This window comes from Chiloscyllium plagiosum, chromosome 13, assembly GCF_004010195.1.
Source record: "Chiloscyllium plagiosum isolate BGI_BamShark_2017 chromosome 13, ASM401019v2, whole genome shotgun sequence".
Taxonomy (NCBI): domain Eukaryota; kingdom Metazoa; phylum Chordata; class Chondrichthyes; order Orectolobiformes; family Hemiscylliidae; genus Chiloscyllium; species Chiloscyllium plagiosum.
In genome coordinates, this window is record NC_057722.1 from 11,249,693 (window position 1) to 11,273,079 (window position 23,387).

Sequence of the window (23,387 nt, forward strand, 5' to 3'; positions counted from 1 at the left end):
TTCTAAGGATTCACTCGATCTATCCTGTCTGTACCTTACATATGCTTCCTTCTTTTTCTTAACCAAACCCTCAATTTCTTCAGTCATCCAGTATTCCCTATATCTACCAGCCTTCCCTTTCACCCCGACAGGAATATACTTTCTCTGGATTCTTGTTATCTCATTTCTAAAGGCTTCCCATTTTCCAGGTGTCCCTTTACCTGCGAACATCTGCCTCCAATCAGCTAACACCATTGCCTAATACCATCAAAATTGGCCTTTCTCCAATTTAGAACTTCAACTTTTAGATCTGGTCTATCTTTTTCCATCGCTGGCCCCAAAGTGCTCCCCCACTGACACCTCAGTCACCTGCCCTGCCTTATTTCCCAAGAGTAGGTCAAGTTTTGCACCTTCTCTAGTAGGTACATCCACATACTGAATCAGAAAATTGTCTTGTACACACTTAAGAAATTCCTCACCATCTAAACCTTTAACACTATGGCAGTCCCAGGTGATATTTGGAAAGTTAAAATCCCCTACCATAACTACCCTCTTATTCTTTCAGATAGCTGAGATCTCCTTATGAGATCACCTTGTGACCAGGTCTTGCATGACAGACTGGTTAAGAAGCTAAAAGCCCATGCGATCCAGGGCAGTTTGTCAAATTCGATCCAAAATTGACATAAGAAGCAGAGGATGATGGTCGAGTGGTGTTTTTGTGACTGGGAGTCTTTGCCTAGTAAAATACCACAGGATTTGGTGCTGATTCTCTTGCTGTTTGTTGTATACATTAATGATCTAGATGTGAATTTAGGAGGTATGATCAGTAGGTTCACAGATGTCATGAGAATTGGTGGTGTAGTAAATAGCAAAGAGAGGAGTCTTAGTATAGAAGGTAATATAGATAAATTGGTCAGATGGGCTGACTAGTGACAAATGGAGGTGATGCATTTTGGGAGAATTAAGGCAAAGGAACCCAAATTGAATCATAGGAAGTACAGAGGATCAGAGGGACCTTGGTGTTCAAGTCCATAGATCCTTAAAGGCAACAGGATAAGTAGGTAAGATGGTCAAGAACACATATAGGATTTGTTAGTGAAGATCTAAACCCCTCCAAAGGGGCCTCTTGGTTCGAGATCGGTCAAAAGAATCAATAGAATGCGATCCATACAATGTAAGGGTCATTAGTTTATGAAAGTATGGCACCTTGACGCAATTCTGTCCAGCAACACAGAGGTTAAAGCTTCTGTGTTCCGTGGTGAAGTTGCACAATTGCTTTTGAAAATTACACATGATTTATATGTTTTTTAAGAGACAGTACAGCCTTAATTACAGGAAAAGACCAATCACATATAATAAGGTGACATGATTTACATTAGGTTAATCCAATGATATTTCCTGGGAAAGAAGTTTTAATTACGTAAATCATCATGTCATGGTAGCAGTTCAAGGTTAGTTCAAATGGTCAATTAATGTGTCAGTATTCATTTTATGAAAACTCCATTGTTCTCTTATCATTGGGTTTTAGCTTAATTCTGCAAAACAGCAGTACAAGTTCACAGAATTCAATCATTATTCTCAGCCATTTTATTGTGTTATTTTAAATTAAAAAGCCATTTTGTGGTTAGTAAAAATCTACATATACTTGTTCCTTCTGACAACAACCTATATTCAAATTTTAGACCCTCGTTAGTTAAGAAATTGAGTACAGTACACGAGCAAGGAGGTTATGATGAAAATGGACATAATATTAGTTGGGCCACAGCTGGAGTTCTGCATGCAGTTCTGGTTGCCACTCTATAGGAAGGATATAGGTAGGATAAGATTTGCCAGCATGTTCCCTTGGCTGGAGTATTTCAGCTATGGAGAGAAACTAGATAATCCGCAGTTGTTTTCATTAGACCAGAGACGCTGAGCAGGGATTTGATTCATGTGTATGAAGTTCTAAGACAGTAGATGGGGAGAAACTGTCCCCTTCAGTAGAAGAGTCAATAACCAAGGGGACACAGTTTTAAGGTAAGGAGCAGGAGGTTTAGGGGTTGAGGAAAACCTTTTCAGCCAGAGGGTTGTGGGTATCTGGACCATGAAAGGGTGATAGAGGTGGGAACCCTCAAGGCATTTAAAATGTGTTTAGATGAGCGCTTAGAACGCTATAGCATACAACAGCCCTGTAGTTAATTAAGAAATATCAGGACAATCACTCTTTGTGTAGACCAATATTCAATCAATCTCATCAACAGCATTTTAATTGGCCATTTTTCCAATAGTTAATTATGGCATAAATTGGCTCCTATACTTACAAGCATTCTAATCCCTGAATGTGAGGTTCCTTGGATGTCCTAAGAGGGCGATAAGGTCCTACAGACGATAGATGTCCCCCTACTGCCTCAGTAGCTTGAAATATGATCGAAATTAGACGTTCACGATTATGATGCCTATTTAACCTGACTCATTTTATGACTTATGTTAAACTGACCCAGTGAATGAATTCAGCACAGTGCTCAATTTGTTAATGCTTACCCAACTGTTTTGGTGGGCTGAGTGCTGAATCCTGCTATCACATACAATCTCACTTTCCTTTAGCTATTTCTCATATATTGGTAGTTTATCTGTCACACTCAGTGATCTTCATTATACTGTTAGGTATATTGTTCACTCATCACAGAACTTTCTCTAATAGATGAGGACTCCAACCCATTTTGTGCTACGTCTCTGGAGCAGTATTACAGCTGGAATATCGGGAAGCGGAGAGCTGCAGAGGTAAGACCCACTCTCAGGGCTCTTGAGCCGAAGTTCTTATCCTTACTTTAATCATGCAGTGCTTTGAAGAGCATGGATGAAAAGTGGAGCAAAATCAGCCAGTTGTTTGGGGTGGTGGACAGTGGCCTCACAGTCATATCATTGGGTTAATAATCCAGGGGCTCAGACAAATGTGCAAGGGACATGGTTCCAACTTGTACCACAATGGCTGGTGGAATTTAAATGCAACTAATGAAATTTGGAATTGACACCTAGTCTCAGTAATAGCGACCATTAAACTATCACTGATTGATTGTCATAAAACCTATCTGGTTTAGTGATGCCTTTTAAAGAAGGAAATCTGCCATCCTTGCCTGGCCTACAAGTGACTCCAGACCCACTGAACTGTCCTCTGAAATACCCAAGCAAAGCAGGTCAAGGGCATTGAGAGACAGGCAACAAATGTCAGCCTTGCCAGTGATACCCATATCCTGTGAATGAATAAAGGGGACAAAAAGGTTTCCCACACCCTTATGCCGTCTGCTGGTCACTGCTGAAAAATTAAAAAGATTTTTGTTAAAGGCTGTGCTGTGTTGCATCCCTTAGTCAAAAGTCCCTCACCTCCATCGTACTTTTGAGGCATTCCCTTCCTGTATAACAGGGTTTCAGCAAAAGTAGGGTAAGGTTGAGGGGGTTGGTCTGTTTTGTGGCCTCTTCCATAGGTGTTCTGAAACCATCTTCTCGCTGTTTGAGGAAAGCAACTAGACTTTGCTTGATGCCTTATTGAGTGTCAAGGCTAAGACTGACATCTCAACATGTTGTGATCTACAGGCAGGACTTAGTGTATTGGTGATCAGGATATAGGGTTCCCCAGGTCAGGATATACCTTAGAGATGTACAGCACAGAAACAAACCTTTCGGCCCAACTCGTCCATGCCGACCAGATATTCCAATCTACTCTAGTCCCATTTGCCAGCACTCAGCCCATATCCCTCTTAAACCCTTCCTATTCGTATACTCATCCAGATGCCTTTTAAATGTTGCAATTGTACCAGCCTCCACCACTTCCTCTGGCAGCTCATTCCATACATGTACCACCCTCTGTGTGAAAAAGTTGGCTCTTAGGTCTCTTTTATATCTTTCTCCTCATGCTCTAAACCTATGCCTTCTAGTTCTGGACTCCCCCACCCCATGGAAAAGACTTTGTCTATTTATCCTATCTATGCCCTTCATGATTTTATAAACCTCTATAAGGTCACCCCTCTGACACTCCAGGGAAAACAACCCCAGCCTATTCAGTCTCTCCCTATAGCTCAAATCTTCCAACCATGGCAACAGCCTTGTCAACCTTTTATGAATCCTTTCAAGTTTTGCAACTTCCTTCTGATAGGAAGGAGACCAGAATTGCACGCAATATTCCAAAAGTGGCCAAATCAATGTACAGTACAGCCACAATGTGACTTACCAACTCCTATACTCAATACTCTGACCAATAAAGGAAAGCATACCAAACGCCTTCTTCACTATCCTATCTACCTGCTACTCTACTTTCAAGGAGCTATGAATCTGTACTCCAAGGTCTCTTATTTTCATCAACACTCCCTAGGACCTTAGCATTAAGTGTATAAGTCCTGCTAAGATTTGTTTTCCCAAAATGCAACACCCCGCATTTATCTAAATTAAACTCCATCTGCTTCTTGTCAGCCCATTGATCAAGATCCTGCTATAATCTGAGGTAACCTCCTTTGCACTGCACCTCGAATTTTGGTGTCATCTGCAAACCTACTAACTATACCTCCTATGTTCACATCCAACTCATTTATGTAAATGACAAAAAGTAGTGGGCCCAGCACTGATTGTTATAGCACTCCACTGGTCACAGGCCTCCAGTCTGAAAAGCCATCCTTCACCACCACCCTCTGTCTTCTACCTTTGAGCCAGTTCTGTATCCAAATGGCTAGTTCTTCGTGTATTCCATGAGATCTAACCTTGCTAACCAGTCTCACTTGGGGAACCCTGTTGAACATCTTACTGAAGTCCATTTAGATCACGTCTACCATACTGCCCTCATCAGTCCTCTTTGTTACTTCTTCAAAAAACTCAATCAAGTTCGTTAGACATGATTTATATTACAGGAACTTGTATCCCGGTATACAGTTTGTGCCCTGTGATACAAATTCCTGTATTCCATTTCTTAATTGCTCAGAAAGTTTCCAAATTCTTGAGAACAGGAAAAGCCAGGATTAGCAGTGATCATTGCTAATCTGTACCTTGTCTTCATATTGTTGCCTTTGTTCTCCATCTATGTTACATCGCAATATCAAAAACCTTTGATTTTAGTCTTGAAACCTGCTATGAATTCAGCACCAGATGTCTTTTGGGGATACAATTCCAAATTTGTACGACAACAAAAGCAAAACACTGCAGATGCTGGAAGTCTGAAATGAAAACAGAAAATGCAGGCAGTAACTCAGACTTTCTGATTTCATTCCAGAAAGGCTAACCTTGCCATTTTCAGATTGTGTGCTTCCTTGTACAATTCCCACACCTGGGAAAATCAATTCTCCAAATGCACTCTGTCAGCCATTCAGCCATCTTCATTATTTTAAGTATCTCAGTTGGCTCAACCTTCAAACCTTTAAACTCCGGGAAATACTCCGCAGCCCTTCATTCTGGTGAATCTATAAATTCACCTTGAAAGACCTCTTTCCTGAAGTTCATGCTCAAAATAGAATCTGACTAACCCTCTGTGCAAAGCAAACATAATTTCCATCACTGTATTCCAGCTCAACTGAGAGAGAGAGACAGACAGACAGACAGACAGACAAACATCTATTAGCCTTTGTCATGATGTCAGCCCAAGAATGTATCTGGCATGTTTCCCTTCCTTATTTTAAGTCTGTAAGGATGATGACAAAAAGCTCAGAACCTCATATTCCTCCCTGTTTACCCCAGTGGCAGCGTGCAGTAGCTGTAAGAAAGATCCTGCAGGAAGTGATGGAGAAGTGCCCACGGTTCAGCAACACAGACATCATGAAGACTAAGCAAATCATGTACTGGTGTCGGCAGCGTGGGTACACCCCCCCTGACCCAGAGACCGCTGTCACCGAAGAGGATTCAATGGAAGATATACTGACGCGAATCGACAATGAGCCAGGTGAGATCAACATTCCGCTCCAAGTAATATTTTGCTCAGGTTCAGGAAAGTGAAAGACCTGACCGAACTCATTGTTTGCTGAGTGAACTGTTCCAATCCCAAACCAACACAAGTTAAACAGAAGAAGATGGCAGTGAGAAGCTAAGTACAGGCAGTTGAGATTTTTCTTCCCCTCTGCACTGTACATTCAAGGCTCTCTCTCCCATACCCTGTTCCTCCCCATGTGTCCTATATCATAGAATCCCTACAATGTGGAAGCAGGCCAGTCAGTGCATTGAGTTAATCCCAACTCTCTGAAGAGCATCCCACCCAGTCCCACCCTGCTACCTACTTGTCCCTGTAACGCTGCATTTACCATGGCTAACCCACCTACCCTGCACATCCCTGAATACTATGTGCAATTTAGCATGGCCAATCCACCTAACCTGCACATCTATGGACTACGGGAGGAAACCAGAGCATCCAGAAGAAATTGGGAAGGGGAAATGTACAAACTCCACACAGAGAGTTGCCCGAGTGTCGGATCGAAACCAGGTCCCTGGTACTGTGAGGCAGCAGTGCTAACCACTGTGCCACCCTCCAGTACTTGTATGGCATAATAGTCCCAATGTCACCTTGTCAGTCAGTGTTTAGAAAGATAACCCAAAGCATTGTTTTCAGTTTCCTGTTCAGCCTAATTTCTAATTGCTGTCTCTTTACTTGTATCCCTCTAGGATTGGGTAGAATGAAATTCCAGTGACATGTCAGGCTCATTGTTCAGTAGTTCAATATTTTAATAATAATGGTCCACAAGTTTAAAATGCTGGCAATTATTTGACAGCCACAATAACAAATGCTCAATGTTTTTTGAAGACAATACCCCAGTAGACATTATTTATAGCACAATATGCAAACTATACACTTTTACAGCATACAGCTCAGTGTCCTTGTCCTATTTAGCAGTATATAATTCCAGTATTAAATCACTGGGACACAGTAAGATCAATATTTAAAAGGCATCAGTGATAAATAACCTCATGCAGATTTAAGAGAGCTGGTTCAATTTTAAAATCAGATTGCCCAACGGTATTTACTACCTCGGCATGATTTACAAAGACTTGGGTATATTTACAAAACTTTAATGCTACTTAAAACCCTTGGTGATTGATTATACCCTTTCCTATTTCGACTAACTAGACATGAAGATTAGAGGAGTGATCTTTAACGTGGAATATTTTGCCTTAACTCCACATTTCTTATGGCTGTCATTTGAAATGTCAGCTGCAGTTATGTGGCTGAGGGATATGAGCTGATGTTCTGTTGTGAAAGCAAAGTACCAATTACACTTTAACTGGGCCCTGAGTTGGAAAACTGATGTGGGATTTCCCACCTTTCTGAAGCAATTCTGCATTTGACGTGAAGAATGAGAGACCACCTAAAGTAAGGGGTACGCAAGTATTGATTCATTTTGGTCTTTAACTGATACCGTGAATAGTATTTATTACTATCACGGCACAGAAGCCTTGGCCTTGGCCTCAATAGGCCAGTGAATACAATAACTTTTACGTTTGCACCCTTTCTCCGACTTGAAGTTAAAATTGATCATCTTGTATTGTTTTTTGATCCTTCAAGATACGTTTACTTATCCCTGGATATGCTTTTATATTCTTAAAGATGCTTACGTATTCCTGATCTTCTGTACAAAGTACCAAAGTGATTTTCCAAATCATTTTCGTTACTTACAGCTCTTTTGTTACATTTTCACGTAAGTGCAAACTATCTGAGTTACTTTGAATCATTTACGAACTCCCCTTTATTTAAAACATTTCTAGAAATGTGCAGTGCTATTTATGCTCACCAATATTTAGCAATTCACCATAAAATACTAACACGTTGATAGCTTTAAAACTTGACATTATTCATCGAATCTCCAACATAGTTTAGGAGTTTTCTATTATCTACCAGTTTTTGATAATGTATTTCAGAGTGCCCCTCCACATACACCATAGCCGGTGAGCTCTGTCAAAGGCTCATGGAGGTGGAGGCCATTTTGAAAACAGAGCCTGAGAGCGATGAAGAGGTTGACATCATTGGCACAGCTGAGTCTTCTAAAGTGACAGTCAAGAAAGAACTGGAGGAGGAGGATGAAGAGGTCAAATTCTACATGGGCCTATTGCCAGCCATGGAGTATGCCAGAGACACAGCCCAGCAGGTAATCAGGAAAAGTTAAGATGTAGCCAGAAATCCAGCTTCAACCTACTTGTTTGTGTGTTTTGTATGTCTGGCACTCTGTTTCCTGGGTGGCGGGGTGTGCATGCGTGCATCTGTGTGTCTATGTCCCCTTTTTTGGACTGCCTTTCCAAGATGGTTTAGCCCTCTGCTTGTTTTCCTTCTGAATTAGTCCCCCCACATTGCTCTGTTTTCCTTTGTAGATTGGTGTTACGATTGAACCTGTTGAGGTGGAGAGCCATGTCTATGCCCCGGTGATCGAAGAAATGATCATAAAGGTAAGGTCAAGTTGTCTTACTGAATGACAGCAAGTCGCTTAGAATGACAGCGAGTCCCTCCAAGTGAGGACGACTTCCTGCAGGGGAGGATGCGTGCTTTGGCGGGGAGGGCGAGTGGTTTTGCAGCAAGCCTATGTTCCTGTGTGCAAGAGTGAGTGGCTGCGAATGACATTGAGTTACTGCAAGTCACAACTAGTCCCTGTGTATGAGTCACTAGTGTCAGAAATGTGTTGCGCTAAATAATATAGTAACTCTGTAAGAGACTGTCAATCTAAACATCTGTGCCAGATCTGAGTAACAACAGGTCAGTTCAAGAAGCTTTTGATTTTCCACTATGTCCTGATATTGGCTGTGGTTGCTAACTTCCAATCTGTTGCTTTAATGTTCAGTATCTGATATATTACAGGGAGGTGCAGAGTAAAGGCCCACATGGAAGCTGCAGTATTCTGTGACTTGATGTGCTGACAGTATTCCTGATCACTCCCATTCTTTTGTCTTTAGGCTGCTGAACTGTTTGTAAGTGACATCCTTCGAGAGTCTTTGGGAATCGCATACCAGAGCACTCCCCATAAAAGGTATGTTGCAATTTTCCCTCTAATCAACCGAGTCTCTGACTGACAAGGTCACGGTTAGGTGAGACACGAGCCGGACTGGTGCTTAATAGAATACAGACCGAGAGAGATTTGGGCAGATGATTACAGAGGCAGGAGTTTGGAGAATTGTCTGGAAGAGCATTGGAATAGTGGTGCAAATACAGAAGTTGCTGGAGAAACTGAGCAGCATCTGTGGGAAGAATACAAAGCTATGAAGACCGAACTCAGGAGTGGGACTCATTGCATAACTCTGTCAGAGAGTTGGCACTGCCACATTGGGCTGTAGTATCATTTCATGCCCAATTTGTAAATTGTAAATAATCTGTTCTTTTGTTTGATTTAGAATGCCCAAAGAACTGAGTGTAATCAACATGCACCAAGCCATCTGTAACATCCCTGTCTGCGACTTCCTCACCAACAAGTACATGGGCATGCTGGCTACTGAACAGACCCCGCAGCAGGAATTATGAAGGGCTTCACACTCCTTCCTTTCCATTGAAGACAGGGACTTGGCAAAGCCGCTGTTACGTTGACAGATCACTGCAGCCTTTGTGCCCACGATGGTGAGGGTGATACTACGTGATACTACACCAATGCATGTTGTTAACTCTCGTCGTGGAGCTGCAGAAGCTTCCAGAAGTAGTGCTCCTGTTTGGAGCTGGCTGTTGCCAGGGGTTGGTTAGGAGCTAGAGCAGGAATATTTTTATGTTCATTCAGGCAGCTGGAAAATGACAAAATACTGGCACTGCACATTTTTGTGTCTTTGGATTGGTGTGTGATGGAGAAAACTGGATTAATGACATACTTACACTGTGACGGAGGACTTAAGTCGAAACCATCTCGCTTGAATCTAAACAGCTCACACCTCTGGTCCAAATAATGTCATCCCATTGACAGAAGCAGCTTGTTATTATTAAATGTTGATTTGTTAAAAAAAGGTACCTCACAGTTTTGAAATTCCACACCATGCTTCAAGCCCTTTACAGACGGAAATTAAACAGCCCATCAGTGGCAGCAGGTATTACGGTTTCATCTCCGCAATCTCCCATCCACCACCTCACCTTGAGCGAGGGCAGTAATATAAAGGCCTGGCTCTCCCTGACAGGTCTACTTGCTGCCCTCACGCAGCCAGCTCTACAGCACCACCAACAGCTGAAAGCATGTCATCACCATCGACCCCTCCCACTACCCTGGCTTTTGGGGAGGGCTGACTATATCTTTGGGACAGAGATGCCCAGATCAGCTTTATCTTCAAAGCCATCATCATCTCTACAGCTTGTTGATGAATGGCTCCATTTCTGACCTCGCTCACCTGCGGCCATTATATTTGTTGCTTGAGCTGTTGGTTAACTTGATTAGAGAGTTGCGTTGGGCAGCACAGCCAGTTAGCTTGAATAGCAAGGTAGATTTTTATGTCCAAAAGCTAGATGGTTAAACGTTGCTGGATAAGATTTTAACCAAGCTGGAACAGTAATGTGTTTATTGTCCACCCTCTTTCTCCTTGTTCCTGAAGCTCATCAGCAAGTTAAAAAATCAGTTGAATAAAATCAATTTGAATTGATAAAAACCTGAGTTTGAACATTTTCTGGACACAGTAGTAACTAACCTCTTATAGCTCACCAGTGAGACTCTTGCTTTATGGATGTACCTGTCTCTACAGCAGCTCTGCAGTTGTTTAAATGTGGATATGTAATTCTCTTCAAATTTCATGGATTTCAAACATCTCGCCCCCCCCCAGGCTTAAAAAAGTGAAGACCTCTAGAAATCTGAATGATGGACAACATGCTGTAAGCACATGCCAGACTCGTCAGTTTTCGAAAGGGAAAAGCAGAATCAAGCTTCCTTCATCTGAGCTAGTCAGTTATGACGACTTATGTCTGATTTAGTTTCCCCAAATAATATTTAACTGTCTGGAGAAATGCATACTGATTCTAAAATCCTGATGAAATCTCTGAAACATTAACTGGAGTTATGGAAGAGGTTTCATACTATACTGCAGTATAGTATGAAACTGTTGATGTAATCCAGATCATAACCTCAAACAAAGAGTTTGAAGCTGTTTGGAAATTTGCCAAATTCAGAACCATTACAGGCGGCAATTGGCATTAAGAGATAGATCAAGGTGAGCCCAGGGATAAAAGGCTTTAATTAATAAGAGAGAATAACGGAACTGGGGTCCTTTCCATTAAATAGAGAAGGTAAGGCGATCTAAAAGAGGAGTTAAATGCAAGATTGTCACCAAATCAATAATCGGAGGGATTTGGTCAATTTTATTTTCATGCAAACGACTTGTATTTATTTAACACCTTTCATAACCTCCAAACATCCCAAAGCTCTTAACAGCCAATGAAGTGCTTGTTTAAGTTTATTGATTCTTGTAATGTAGGAATGAAAGCAATCCATTGACGCACACTCCCCTTCTACAAACAGCACAATACTGACTCTTTTTCTTAAAAGTGTGTTGGTTGATAAATAATTATGGCAGAGAGATAGCAAGGATAACTCCTCTGCTCTCCGAAATAATGCTGAGGGGTCTTTAATGTCAACTAAAGAGGGACAACAGAGGTTTGGTTTAGCAGCTCATTCTGACAGTGCAGCATCCGCTCAGTTCTGCACTGAAATTTCAGCCTAAACTCTGTTTTTAAGTCTTTAGAGTGGAGTTTGAACCCACACCCTTCTGGCTCAGAAGAGAGAGGGATACCAACTCCCTGTAAATCATTATAAACCGTGACTGGTAAACTGGCTGAAGATGTTTCACATAGTTGTGTGAGGCACAGATCAAGGACTGGGTCTCCTAACTGCATCCTCCTGGCTATTCCCATGTTATTTATTTCACCACTGAAGGCTGATGCGCACTGTGTCAATTCAGTTTCCTACAATTTTTGATTAGCAAATCAATAACCAGACATTCAGGATGAGAAGTGAACAATGACACATACAACGAACATCATTTACTGCTTGCATTTCCACATTATAACAGTCACTACACTTTACAAGCGAACCATTGTACTGATTTTTTCCCTGTTCCCGAAGGTGGTGATGTGTTAGGGCACCAGTGACTGAACAGCTATTCTTTCCATGTAATTCTAGATTGTAAGCATTTGCTATATAACAATGAGAGATATCACAGCTCAGACAGTCTTCCCACCTTCAATATTTGCATGTGAATATATTTACCAACACAGAAATTCCCTTTTGTCAAGAAATAAACTTGACGGTAGCTATTCACAGTGGAATCTATTTCTCAAGCTGGTGATGGGTGTGAGATTGTGATCAGAGCTAGCGTTGTTTCTGCCATTGACTTTTCACAATCTGGATATACAAACCTAATATCAGATAATTGCTGGTCTCTGCATGATTAAATTATATTTTGATAAATGATTGTGCTTACACGTATGAAGGATGAGCTTGATGGGGAATGGAACAATTGACTGCTTTCTCACCAAGTACCACATTGGGATTTGGTAATCGTTCACCCCTGGAAATAATCAACCTTGAAATGTGTTTTGTTCAGCATTCCCGAAAGTATTCTGCTAAATTGAGATTCTGTAGCATGAAGGATGTGTGTTAATTAATATGCAAGATGGTGAGTGTTTTCTAGAAAGCAAACAAATATGGAAAACAGAATCCTGAGGCTGCTGGAAACACTCAGTAGGCTTGAACACATCCATGGCAAGAAAAGACAAGTTAACATTTTCTGACAAGTAAAAGAAATGATATGCATTTACACAGTGCCTTTAACCATGTCCCAAAGAGTCTTACAAGCAAATGCAGTACCTAAATTAGATGAAGTGCAGTTCCACTACTGGCAACTAAAGCATGATTGCATGACTGGTGATGTTGGTGGAGGGCTTAATATTCACCCAGGAGCATTAGGAATCTTTCCATTGTTTTTGTTCACAATAATATCATTGGATTTTTTTCCATCAACCTGAAAGGGCGTGGTTTAATGTCTCACCTGATAGTTGCAACTTTGACCGAACATCTCTGTCCGGTACCAAGAGTCAACTTACATAGTATGTCCATGTCGCAGGAGTGGGACGTGAGTCTAGTACTGACTCACTAGCAAAAGTGCAACCCCCTGAGCTGTGACGATTCATAGCAATGCCAAGTCACTCAGGAAGACATCCAAAACTGTGTCAGTTAGCTCAGAGGAAGTGAGGAATGCAGATGGTCAGAGTAATGATAATGGAGGTTTGCAGGGCTAGAGAAGATTGAAAAAATCCAAAAATGTGAGGCACAGAAAGATTTAAATATTTTCACCCATGTATCCAAATGTGTGCATTAGTGGAACAGGATCTAGTGTACATCAGTGGATATCATCTTCATTATTCATTTTCTCTCGGCATTTAGAAATTTGGATCATGTCTCCTCTCAATCCTTTGCTCTCCACAGAAAGCAAATTGTGCTCTGAGAGCCTCTTCCCTAACCGAGCTCCAAATCATCTCTAGTTTTCTCCAAGTCTTTACCAATGGCCAGAAAAATCAACTATGCATAGAGCCAGCAGAGTCAGGGAATTTCTGTGATCAGGTATGTCTTGCTGTGAGCTGTATTGAATGTTACAACACTGGGTAAACCCTCCTGCTTAATTTAAACCAACAACACAGAAAAGATTTATCCCATGCAATAATCTGTGAAAATTCAAGAGGCCAAGAACTATTTAAAGTAAAAATTAACAACTTTATTTCTTAAAGTATAACAGAGAATAATTAACTAACAACTATTTACAACTCCTTTCTCTAACCTATCTTTTACTTTCCTTTCTACAATACTAGTCTGATAAAACCCCCGATTAAGATTTACCAAAAATTCAGATTTTCAGTTTCACAAGTTACTGATCGATAAAAGTACCTTTAAGAGAGATATTTTTCTGGGCAGTCTGCAGATCCTGGTGGCTTGGCAGTTCTCTTCTTAGCTGTTCATTTTCCCCCAAATTGTCAGATTGTGTCATTGACTTTTAAGATTGTCAATATACTTAATTCAAACTTGATTGGAGTTTGCTATTTTTGGGGGTATAATTTAAACTGATTGGCCTAATTCGAATTTGTTTTGTCATCTCCAGGCAACCAGCTAATTGAGTTGTTCAACCAAATGTTACATTATATCTTGTTTAGAACACGTAATGCTGTGTCAGGTAGTTCTGCTAGCTTTCAACTCTTTTTAAAGGAACAGTACACCCACAACTTCATAACACTCATCAAAGGGGAGGTGGTGGAGTGTCATAGTGATTGCACCTCAAAAAATATTAGAAATGCATCCAATAATTTTTCATTCATTGACAGTGGTGGGAAAGCTGTATCAAAGAATTACCCCAAGGAACAGTAAATTCAGCAAGTCAACTAATAGTTCAACTTCATGTAGCCTCCTCACTTTGTATTCCTCAATTACTTCCCATCCGTCGATAGCTTGCTTCATGTCCCCTGAGTTCGCCTATCCATGTCATTATATTCCACATGTATCAAGATCTCTAATATTTCTTAATCCCACCTACGCAACCTCTCCTGATGTTCTCAATCCCTCACATCTCTAGATAAATCCAAGTTACGCTGTCCATTTTGATACTTCCCTAATAACCTTTTCTGTAACTGCATTATCTGTGAAGGAATGAGGTTTCTGACTGCCTTCTGCCCTCTAGCCTCAGTTTTAATTTTAAATGCAGGACTTTGATAAAATGATGAGATTTTATATTGTGTGGCATCAAACCAGATCCATGATTCACCTGCAAATGGATAATTAAGCACAAAATGGAAATATTGTGAAGAAATTAAGAAATTCAGCTGTAACAGCTCACAAGATCACTTTATCAGTTTAATGGTAACACTATTCACATTCTGCTTGCCTGCACCCCCCCTCGCCCCATAGATGGAACCATAGATGGTTCATCCTCCCGATTGTAATGAACCAGACCAAACCCACTCAAAATATGTAAAGAAGATAACCTAGATGCTGCTTTTTTATTATTTTAAAATTAAGTACAGTAGCACCTCGACTTAGGAACTTAATCCATTCCGGGACCCGGTTCGCAAACCGAAAAGTTCGCAAACTGAATCAATTTTTCCCATTGTTCGGATAGCGTAAGAATGCTTGGACGGCTGTTCACAGCGCATGCGTCAAAGACGAACTGAATGAGATCACGCGGGGCCCGAGAGCTTTTGCGTTCAACAAGCGCGTAGCAAGCAGAACAATGAAACCATGTGGTCGCACACGGGCTTTTTGCATTCGTACCTTCGCTCATACGTTGAATTTCGTACGTACGTTGAAGCAAAATTTTACGTACAATCCTGTTCGTAAACCGATTTGTTTGTGAACGGGGTCGTTCGTATGTCGAGGTGCTACTGTATAAGGTATGTGTTCCAGATGCAATTTGATTGGTCTTTATCTTTATGCTACAGTTAAAATGCAGGAAACCTAAGCACATACATAGAACCCCAGGAAACCTAAATACATAAATAGAAAGCGGGACATAACACCAATGCTTTACTGGAGGCTCGCTGATGATGTAACCTAGTATGGTGACAAAACATCTGAAAACAAGCCTTCCAGCTCAGCAAACAAATTCATATCCAGAACCTCAACCTGAACTACAAAACTTCTCCAACCTTGCTAATAGTAACATCCCATAAAAGGGGTTGGAAAAGGCAAATGCAGTAAAATAGATTGTCTCACATGCAATTCCAGCAGCAGGAAGATATCCCTAGGTTTTAGCTGTAACAGAGAGTGGAATAAGAACATCCACATCTAGCTTCAAGACCACAGTGGCTGCTGGAAGCTAAAGCCAAAAATCCTGATTCTTGACCACACCCATTTAGGCTGCTTCTATTGTTCCAACTTTAAAAAAAAAACTCCAAGGCTTCACAAGCTGCTTACTTTATTGACTTTGAGCAGACCACTTGGTACCTCTGTCTCAAACTTCCTTCATTTAAAAAAAGGAAAGTACACCTCTGAAAGCTCTATTGTCATACCATTGTTACTGAGATGTTGTTTTACCAGAAATTAATATATCGTAATTAAATCACTCCCGTTTGATTGTTATCTCTTGTATTGCTTTTTGACTGGAGTCTCAGGGACTCCTATCTGACTGCTGTCTTTTGCACTGTTGTCTCTCACACTGTTTTTCCCTGACACTGATCTCTGATATCATTTGCCTTTTCGGTCTGGTTTCTCTAGTTGCATTATCTGACTGCTCTTTCCTGCACTAGTGTTACATGAGGTCGTAGGAAATAGGGAAACGGAAAAGTGAGACTGTGGAATCAATAATGAGAAACAAAGAAAAATGGCAGAGACTTTGATTCAGTATTTTGTATCCATTTCCACAATGAAAGACACAAAAACACTCAAAGATTAATAGAAAAGCAGAGGCAAAAGCAAAGGAAGAACTTAAACAATAATGATCACTGGAGAAGAAATTGCTGTAAAACTAAAGGGACTGTAGGTTGACAAATCTCTTGGATTGATGGTTGATAATCTAGGGCCTTACACAAAGCAGCTGCAGAGATTGTGAATGCTTTGGTTATAATCTTCCAAAATTGCCCAAATACTATAAAGAATCCAGCAGATTAGAAAGCTGCAAATTTAACACCACTATCAAGGAAATGAGGGAGGTGTTCTGGGTTGATTGGTATAATGTCAGTGGCAAAATGGTACAGTCCATTATTAAGGAAGTGGCACCAAAACATTGTGAAAAGCATAATACAATTGGGCAGAGTCAGCATGATTTTGTGAAAGAAAAATTATGTTTAACAAATTTATTTAAGTTGTTTGAGGAGGTAATAAAGCAGGGTGGACATGGGGGATCTAGTAGATGCAGTGTATTTGGATTTCCTTAAGGAATTTGATAAGATGCCATATTAAAGGTTACTGCACACCATAAGAGCTCATGGTGCTAGTGAAACATTGGCATAGAAGGACAAATAGAGGAATGGCTAACACTGAAAATAGTCAGGCTAAGTGGTCAATTTCTGGTTTGCAAATGAACCAGTGGAGGACCACAGGAATCAGTGCTGAGGCATCAACTGTTTACAGTCTATGCTAATTGCTTGATGAGGGTGAAAATTGTTTGTCGCTATATTTACTTATGATACAGAGGTAGGTTTTAAAAACAAGCAAGTTGTGAGGAGGATATAGAGTTTACAAAGATATACAACGAGGCTAAGTGGACAAAAACAGGCAAATTGAGTATAATGAGAGAAGATGATGTTCACATTAGCAAGAAGAATAGAAAGTGGAATACTGTTTAAGTTGAGAGAGACCGCAGAATGCTGCAGTTCAGAGGGAACTAGGTGTCCTTATAAATGAATCACACAAGGTGAGTGTACAGTTACAGCAATGAATCAGGAACGCAAACATTGACTTTTATTGTAAGGTGAGTTGAATAAAAAGATAGGGACGTGTTGCTATAACGGTACGGCATTTAAGGAGGGATGTACTTGCATTGGAAGCAATTCAGAGAAGGTCCACTCAGGCTTCTCCTGGAATGAAAGTGTTGTTTTGTGAGGAAAGTTTGGCCAACACTCATTGGAGCTTAGAAGGGTGATTTTATTGAATTGTACAAGATTGTACGGGGTCTTGAAGGCTGGACAGATCTTTGATCAACAAGGGAGTTAAGGGTTATCGGGGATCAAGCAAGAAAGTAATGTTAAGGCCACATCAGATCACGGATGATCTTATTGAGTGCCAGAACAGACTCAACAGGCTAAAGATCCTACTCTGGCTAATTCTTGGACTCACGTTTAAAAAAAAATCCTCAATTTCCTCTTTCAATATCAGCTAATTCTAAGGAGAGACATCTAATTTCCCTTGTGCTTGATTATACCCATCACTCTGTAGACTGGATCATTCATTGTGCTAAAACAAAACCGCTAATGGCCTGGGGCATCAAGATCATTCAGTCATGGTCTTTCGACACAGGTAAAGGCTGGTGTAAGGGGGAAGAGACATGTCCTACTGAAGGCCGCTTTGATATTAGGGTGAAGAACACTTCAAGGGAGGTTTGAGTAAGGCTTTGGAAACTAGGAACCGTCAGCTCTGAGGACATCTGTCCCTTGCAGATCTTCCTCTCAGAGTGTCATCACCCTCACTGCCAACCCCCACCCCCATGGGTATGGTGGCTCACAGCACCTGGGACCAGGGTTCAATTCCAGCCTCGGGCGACTGTCTTTGTGGAGTTTGAACATTCTCCCCATGTTTGCGTGGATTTTCTTCAGGTGCTCCAGTTTCCTCCCACAGTCCAAAGATGTGCAGGTTAACTGGATCAGCTGTGCTAAATTGCCGGAAGTGTCCAGGGTTGTGCAGGCTTGGTGGATTGGCCTCGGGAAATGCAGGGTGATAGGGATAGAATAGGGGAGTTGATCTGGGTGAGATGCTCTTTGGCGAGTCAGTGTGGACTCAATGGGCCGAATACATATTTCCACACCGTAGGAATTCAATGATTAATCTTTCCAAACAGAGCAACCAGTAAACTGAGCTGAAATCACATCCTGGCACAGAGCAGGTAAACCTGATGCTCTTTAGTTTACTTACACATGTTCAGTCTTCCTTTGATGTTGGACATAATTTTTCAGCATTATAAATAGAAGTTTAGAATAATCTGTGACCATTCAGTAGCTCAGCTGCCACTGTGAATTCTGAGCTGTATGACCTTTACTTTTCTTTGCATTAAGTGGGTTGACGTATATTTAAGTGAGATGCATACACCCCTAAAATGTGCTTTATTTAGGACAGTTTCACAGGTACTGCAGCTCAGAACCGCAGCACATTGGCCCGGTTAAAGGTGATTGGTTGCTGAGAGGAGGCAAGAGATGTTGTCATTGCAGTGCTGCTGCTGCTGCTGCTGCTGATGATGAACGAGCCGTTCGCGTTGCTAAGATACAACTCAGTCTGCAGCCTCCATCCTCTGCACAGCCTCATGCCTATGCGTTTTCCAGATAGAAGGAGGAGAAGGAGTGGGTGAAAGGCACTCAATCCCCTGCAGAAAGAAATTGGCTGTTTATTTAAATTTCTTCTAGCTGAGATTAGAAAGATAGAATTTCTAATCGATAGTCGAAGGAGGGGCAGGGTTTAGCATGCCTTCAGTGAGAGTCGGACTATGCTCAGAGTTTCTCACCACTCAGCAAGCTTCAGTCCACTGAATGTGAGTCCAAACAGTCCCAGACATATCAGGAGGCAAGTTAATGCATGAATTACTTTATGAAAAAAAAAGACAGGTACTCAATTAAGATGATGCTTTCAGCAATAAAGGTACAGGATCTTCCTGTGACCTTCACACATATTAATTGCTGTGAACTAGTATAATGCTTTCCACGAACTTGGGACATCCCACAGCACTTTACAATGTGCTAAGTATTTTTGAAATGCTATCACCGTTGTCATTATAGGGGGATGCAGCAGCCAACTCTGCACACAGTCAGATGTCACAAACAACGAAGAGATAAGTGATCAGATGTTTGGTTTTTTTAAGTGTTGATGAATGGATAAATATTAGACAGGATGCTGGAAGAATTACTCTGCTCTTTAAATTAGTGCCATACAATTGCTTTGTCCACTTGAGAGGGTGGGTGAAATCTTTGTTTAACATCTTATCTGAAAGACAGTATTTCCAACAATTTCCCCTCTAACTACTGTTTACAGTGCACAGCTAATGTGTTGCATGACGTGGTCGTGTTTAGGTTGACACTGCCTCACAGGCACTTTCCCCTCACAGAAGCATTGTTTCTCTCTGGTCTTTTGGTTCCAAATTGGGAACATTAGTTCTTGGTGTGGACATGAACACTCAGGGTTTGGTAAGAATAGTAATAGTGCAGCAAATGCTCAATAATGTACTGGAACGACAGGGCCTGGATTTTGTGGCCAAGCCTCTGGGTTGGCACTTGAATTCACGACTTAGCTCATGTGTGAATGCTTCTTATGAGGCCTAAGTTGATACTGAATTAAATTGAATTAGCTTTATTAAATTAAGAGTGTGTCTTTACAATTTTAACGCTCTAAATTTGGATGACCATGACTTGGTGTTCAGTGTGCTTAGAGTTAATAATAACAACACACTTTCACTGGTAGGGCTATCTCGAACAGCCCATCTTTGCCTGTTTTAGTTTTATAATTGCTTACACCTCACTCAATGATTTATTATCCTCTATCCAGATTCGAAATGATTGCCACATTTGTTATTAGTGATGTATTCACATTCTCCAATGTGCACTTGCTATCCCCATGTAAAGTGCCTTGTAGTTTGCTCCTTGGGTTTTTATTTTGCAACATTTTGTTTCTCAAAGAATGGGGTAAAGTCTGTAAATGCTCCATTTATGCGGCTTTCTGTTCCCTCGCTGGCAATGTACAACTGTGATGGATCATTCTCACTCCTTTATTATTTCTATCTTCACACATAGTAGTGAATAGAACTCTCAGCGCACTACTTAACAAAGTCCCATAAAACATAGTTGAGTTACATCAATTGAAAATTTCAAAATTGAGATTGAAGCTTTTGTTATTAGGCAACAGTAATTAAGGAGTATCAATCAAGACAGCTTTGATCTAATTGAACCGTAGAGCATGTTTAAGCAATTGGCTGGTCTACTCCTGTTCCCAAGTTGTCCAATATTAAGTGGTTTAAGATTATCTAGATATAATTTGACTTGTGCAGTTTTGATTGATCTATATGATTCATTATTATTTCTAAAAACAAATGATGTTCTTTTAGTAGCTCACCCCGCCAAATATAAAATCTTGATACTCCATAATTTTATCTTTGTTATTAGTGATTAGTCACTATAAAGATCATCATGCCCAATCAATTTGTGTTGGCCTTTATGCAATACATAAGCATCCTCCTATCCATCCTAATTTAATTTTATAACACCTTCTCCCCTTTTCTCTTAACTAGACTTCCCTTAAGTGTATTGGCATGATTTGCTCACCATGCCTCTGAAATTTAGACCTTTTGTGCACATTTCCCAGCTCTAGTCCAGCCTCTTGCCACTGAAAACTACCATGTTAGCTTCCCTCACCTCACTTTCTCTGATTACTCTGTATGTTTCCCAGAATATTCTCTATTTCATGTCTCTCATTATCCTACATTGATCCCTTAGTCCCCTCCATTACTTGCCCTACAATTTGTTCATTTCCTTTCTGTCGTTCCCTCCATTTTGCCTGATTTTCAACCTCCTCCAATTCTCTGGCTTTGAACTCTTTAGTTAAGAGAAATGTGTAAGAAAGCCCTACTGTGAGATGGTATGTTATTTGAGGCTGTTGTATAATTAATAGATTGGTAATTGTAGTGTATTAGTAAGGAAATTACATGTTGCTAAATTGGAGTGTTGTGCTTAACATGGTCATGACAGACATTAATGCAGCTGTAGCGTCTGCAAATCTAAATGTGATAGTGCTTCAGACTAAATTGACATATATAAAAGGATTTGTGCTTTTTGTGTGAGGCTTGCAACACCACTTTCTGCCTCCCTGTGTTACATTTTCACTGGAGATGATGATGGTGGGGGAACGATTATAGGTCAAACTGTGCTGGATCTCTCTTTTACAAAGATACTTTGTTCCTGTAGGTTTCCCCCTTCATCTGAAGTTGCTAAGTCATAGAGTCATAGAGATTTACAGCATGGAAACAGACCCTTCAGTCCAACCCGTCCATGCCGACCAGATATCCCAACCCACTCTAGTCCCACTTGCCAGCGCCCAGCCCATATCCCTCCAAACCCTTCCTATTCATATACCCATCCAAATGCCTCTTAAATGTTGCAATTGTACCAGCCTCCACCACATCCTCTGGCAGCTCATTCCATACACGTACCACCCTCTGCATGAAAAAGTTGCCCCTTAGGTCTCTTTTATATCTTTCCCCTCTCACCCTAAACCTATACCCTCTAGTTCTGGACTCCCCGACCCCAGGGAAAAGGCTTTGTTTATTTATCCTATCTATGCCCCTCATAATTTTGTAAACCTCTATAAGGTCACCCCTCAGCTTCCGACGCTCCAGGGAAAACAGCGGCAGCCTGTTCAGCCTCTCCCTGTAGCTCAGATCCTCCAACCCTGGCAACATCCTTGTAAATCTTTTCTGAACCCTATCAAGTTTCACAACATCTTCCCGATAGGAAGGAGACCAGAATTGCACGCAATATTCCAACAGTGGCCTAACCAATGCCCTGTACAGCCGCAACATGACGTCCCAGCTCCTGTACGCAATACTCTGACCAATAAAGGAAAGCATACCAAATGCCTCCTTCACTATCCTATCTACCTGCGACTCCACTTTCAAGGAGCTATGAACCTGCACTCCAAGGTCTCTTTGTTTAGCAACACTTCCTAGGACCTTACCATGAAGTGTATAAATCCTGCTAAGATTTACTTGGCCCATCTGGTCCAGATCCTGTTGTAATCTGAGGTAACCCTCTTCGCTGTCCACTACACCTCCAATTTTGGTGTCATCTGCAAACTTACTAAGTGTACCTCTTATGCTCGCATCCAAACCATTTATGTAAATGCCCAGCACCAATCCTTGTGGCACTCCACTGGTCACAGGCCTCCAGTCTGAAAAACAACCCTCCACCACCACCCTCTGTTTTCTACCTTTGAGCCAGTTCTATATACAAATGGCTACTTCTCCCTGTATTCCATGAGGTCTAACCTTGCTAATCAGTCTCCCATGGAGAACCTTGTCGAACGCCATACTGACGTCCATATAGATCACATCTACTGCTCTGCCCTCATCAGTCTTCTTTGTTACATCTTCAAAACACTCAATCAAGTTTGTGAGACATGATTTCCCAAGCACAAAGCCATGTTGACTATCCTGAATCAGTCCTTGCCTTTCCAAATACAAGTACAGCCTGTCCCTCAGGATTCCCTCCAACAACTTGCCCACCACCGAGGTCAGGCTCACCGGCCTATAATTCCCTGTCTTGTCTTTACCGCCCTTCTTAAACAGTGGCACCACGTTTGCCAACCTCCAGTGTTCCGGCACGTCACCTATGACTATCGACGATACAAATATCTCAGCAAGAGGCCCAGCAATCACTTCTCTAGCTTCCCACAGACTTCTCCGGTACACCTGATCAGGTCCTGGGGATTTATCCACATTTAACCGTTTCAAGACATCCAGCACTTCCTCCTCTGTAATCTGGACATTTTGCAAGATGTCACCATCTATTTCCCTACAGTCTATAAGTTCCATATCCTTTTCCACAGTAAATACTGATGCAAAATATTCATTTAGTATCTCCCCATTCTCTGTGGCTCCACACAAAGACCGCCTTGCTGGTCTTTGAGGGGCCCTATTCTCTCCCTAGTTACCCTTTTGTCCTTAATATATTTGTAAAAACCCTTGGGATTCTCCTTAATTCTATTTGCCAAAGCTATCTCATGTCCCCGTTTTGCCCTCCTGATTTCCCTCTTAAGTATACTCCTACTTCCTTTATACTCTTCTAAGGATTC

General features: G+C 41.2%; 1 protein-coding gene across 15 annotated transcripts in view; it reads left to right on the forward strand.

The window, feature by feature from the left end:
• The window catches only part of yeats2 (YEATS domain containing 2), a 136,956-nt gene extending 126,441 nt beyond the window's left edge, over positions 1–10,515 (forward strand). For 14 of the 15 annotated variants that reach the window (XM_043701854.1, XM_043701855.1, XM_043701846.1 and 11 more), the window contains 6 exons: positions 2,660–2,739; positions 5,674–5,875; positions 7,840–8,066; positions 8,287–8,361; positions 8,863–8,936; positions 9,298–10,515. In XM_043701854.1, coding sequence (XP_043557789.1) covers positions 2,660–2,739; positions 5,674–5,875; positions 7,840–8,066; positions 8,287–8,361; positions 8,863–8,936; positions 9,298–9,424 — 785 coding nt within the window. In that variant the 3' untranslated portion in view covers positions 9,425–10,515. The other variant, XM_043701856.1, reaches the window with a different exon arrangement.
• Positions 10,516–23,387: the final 12,872 nt, after the last annotated feature.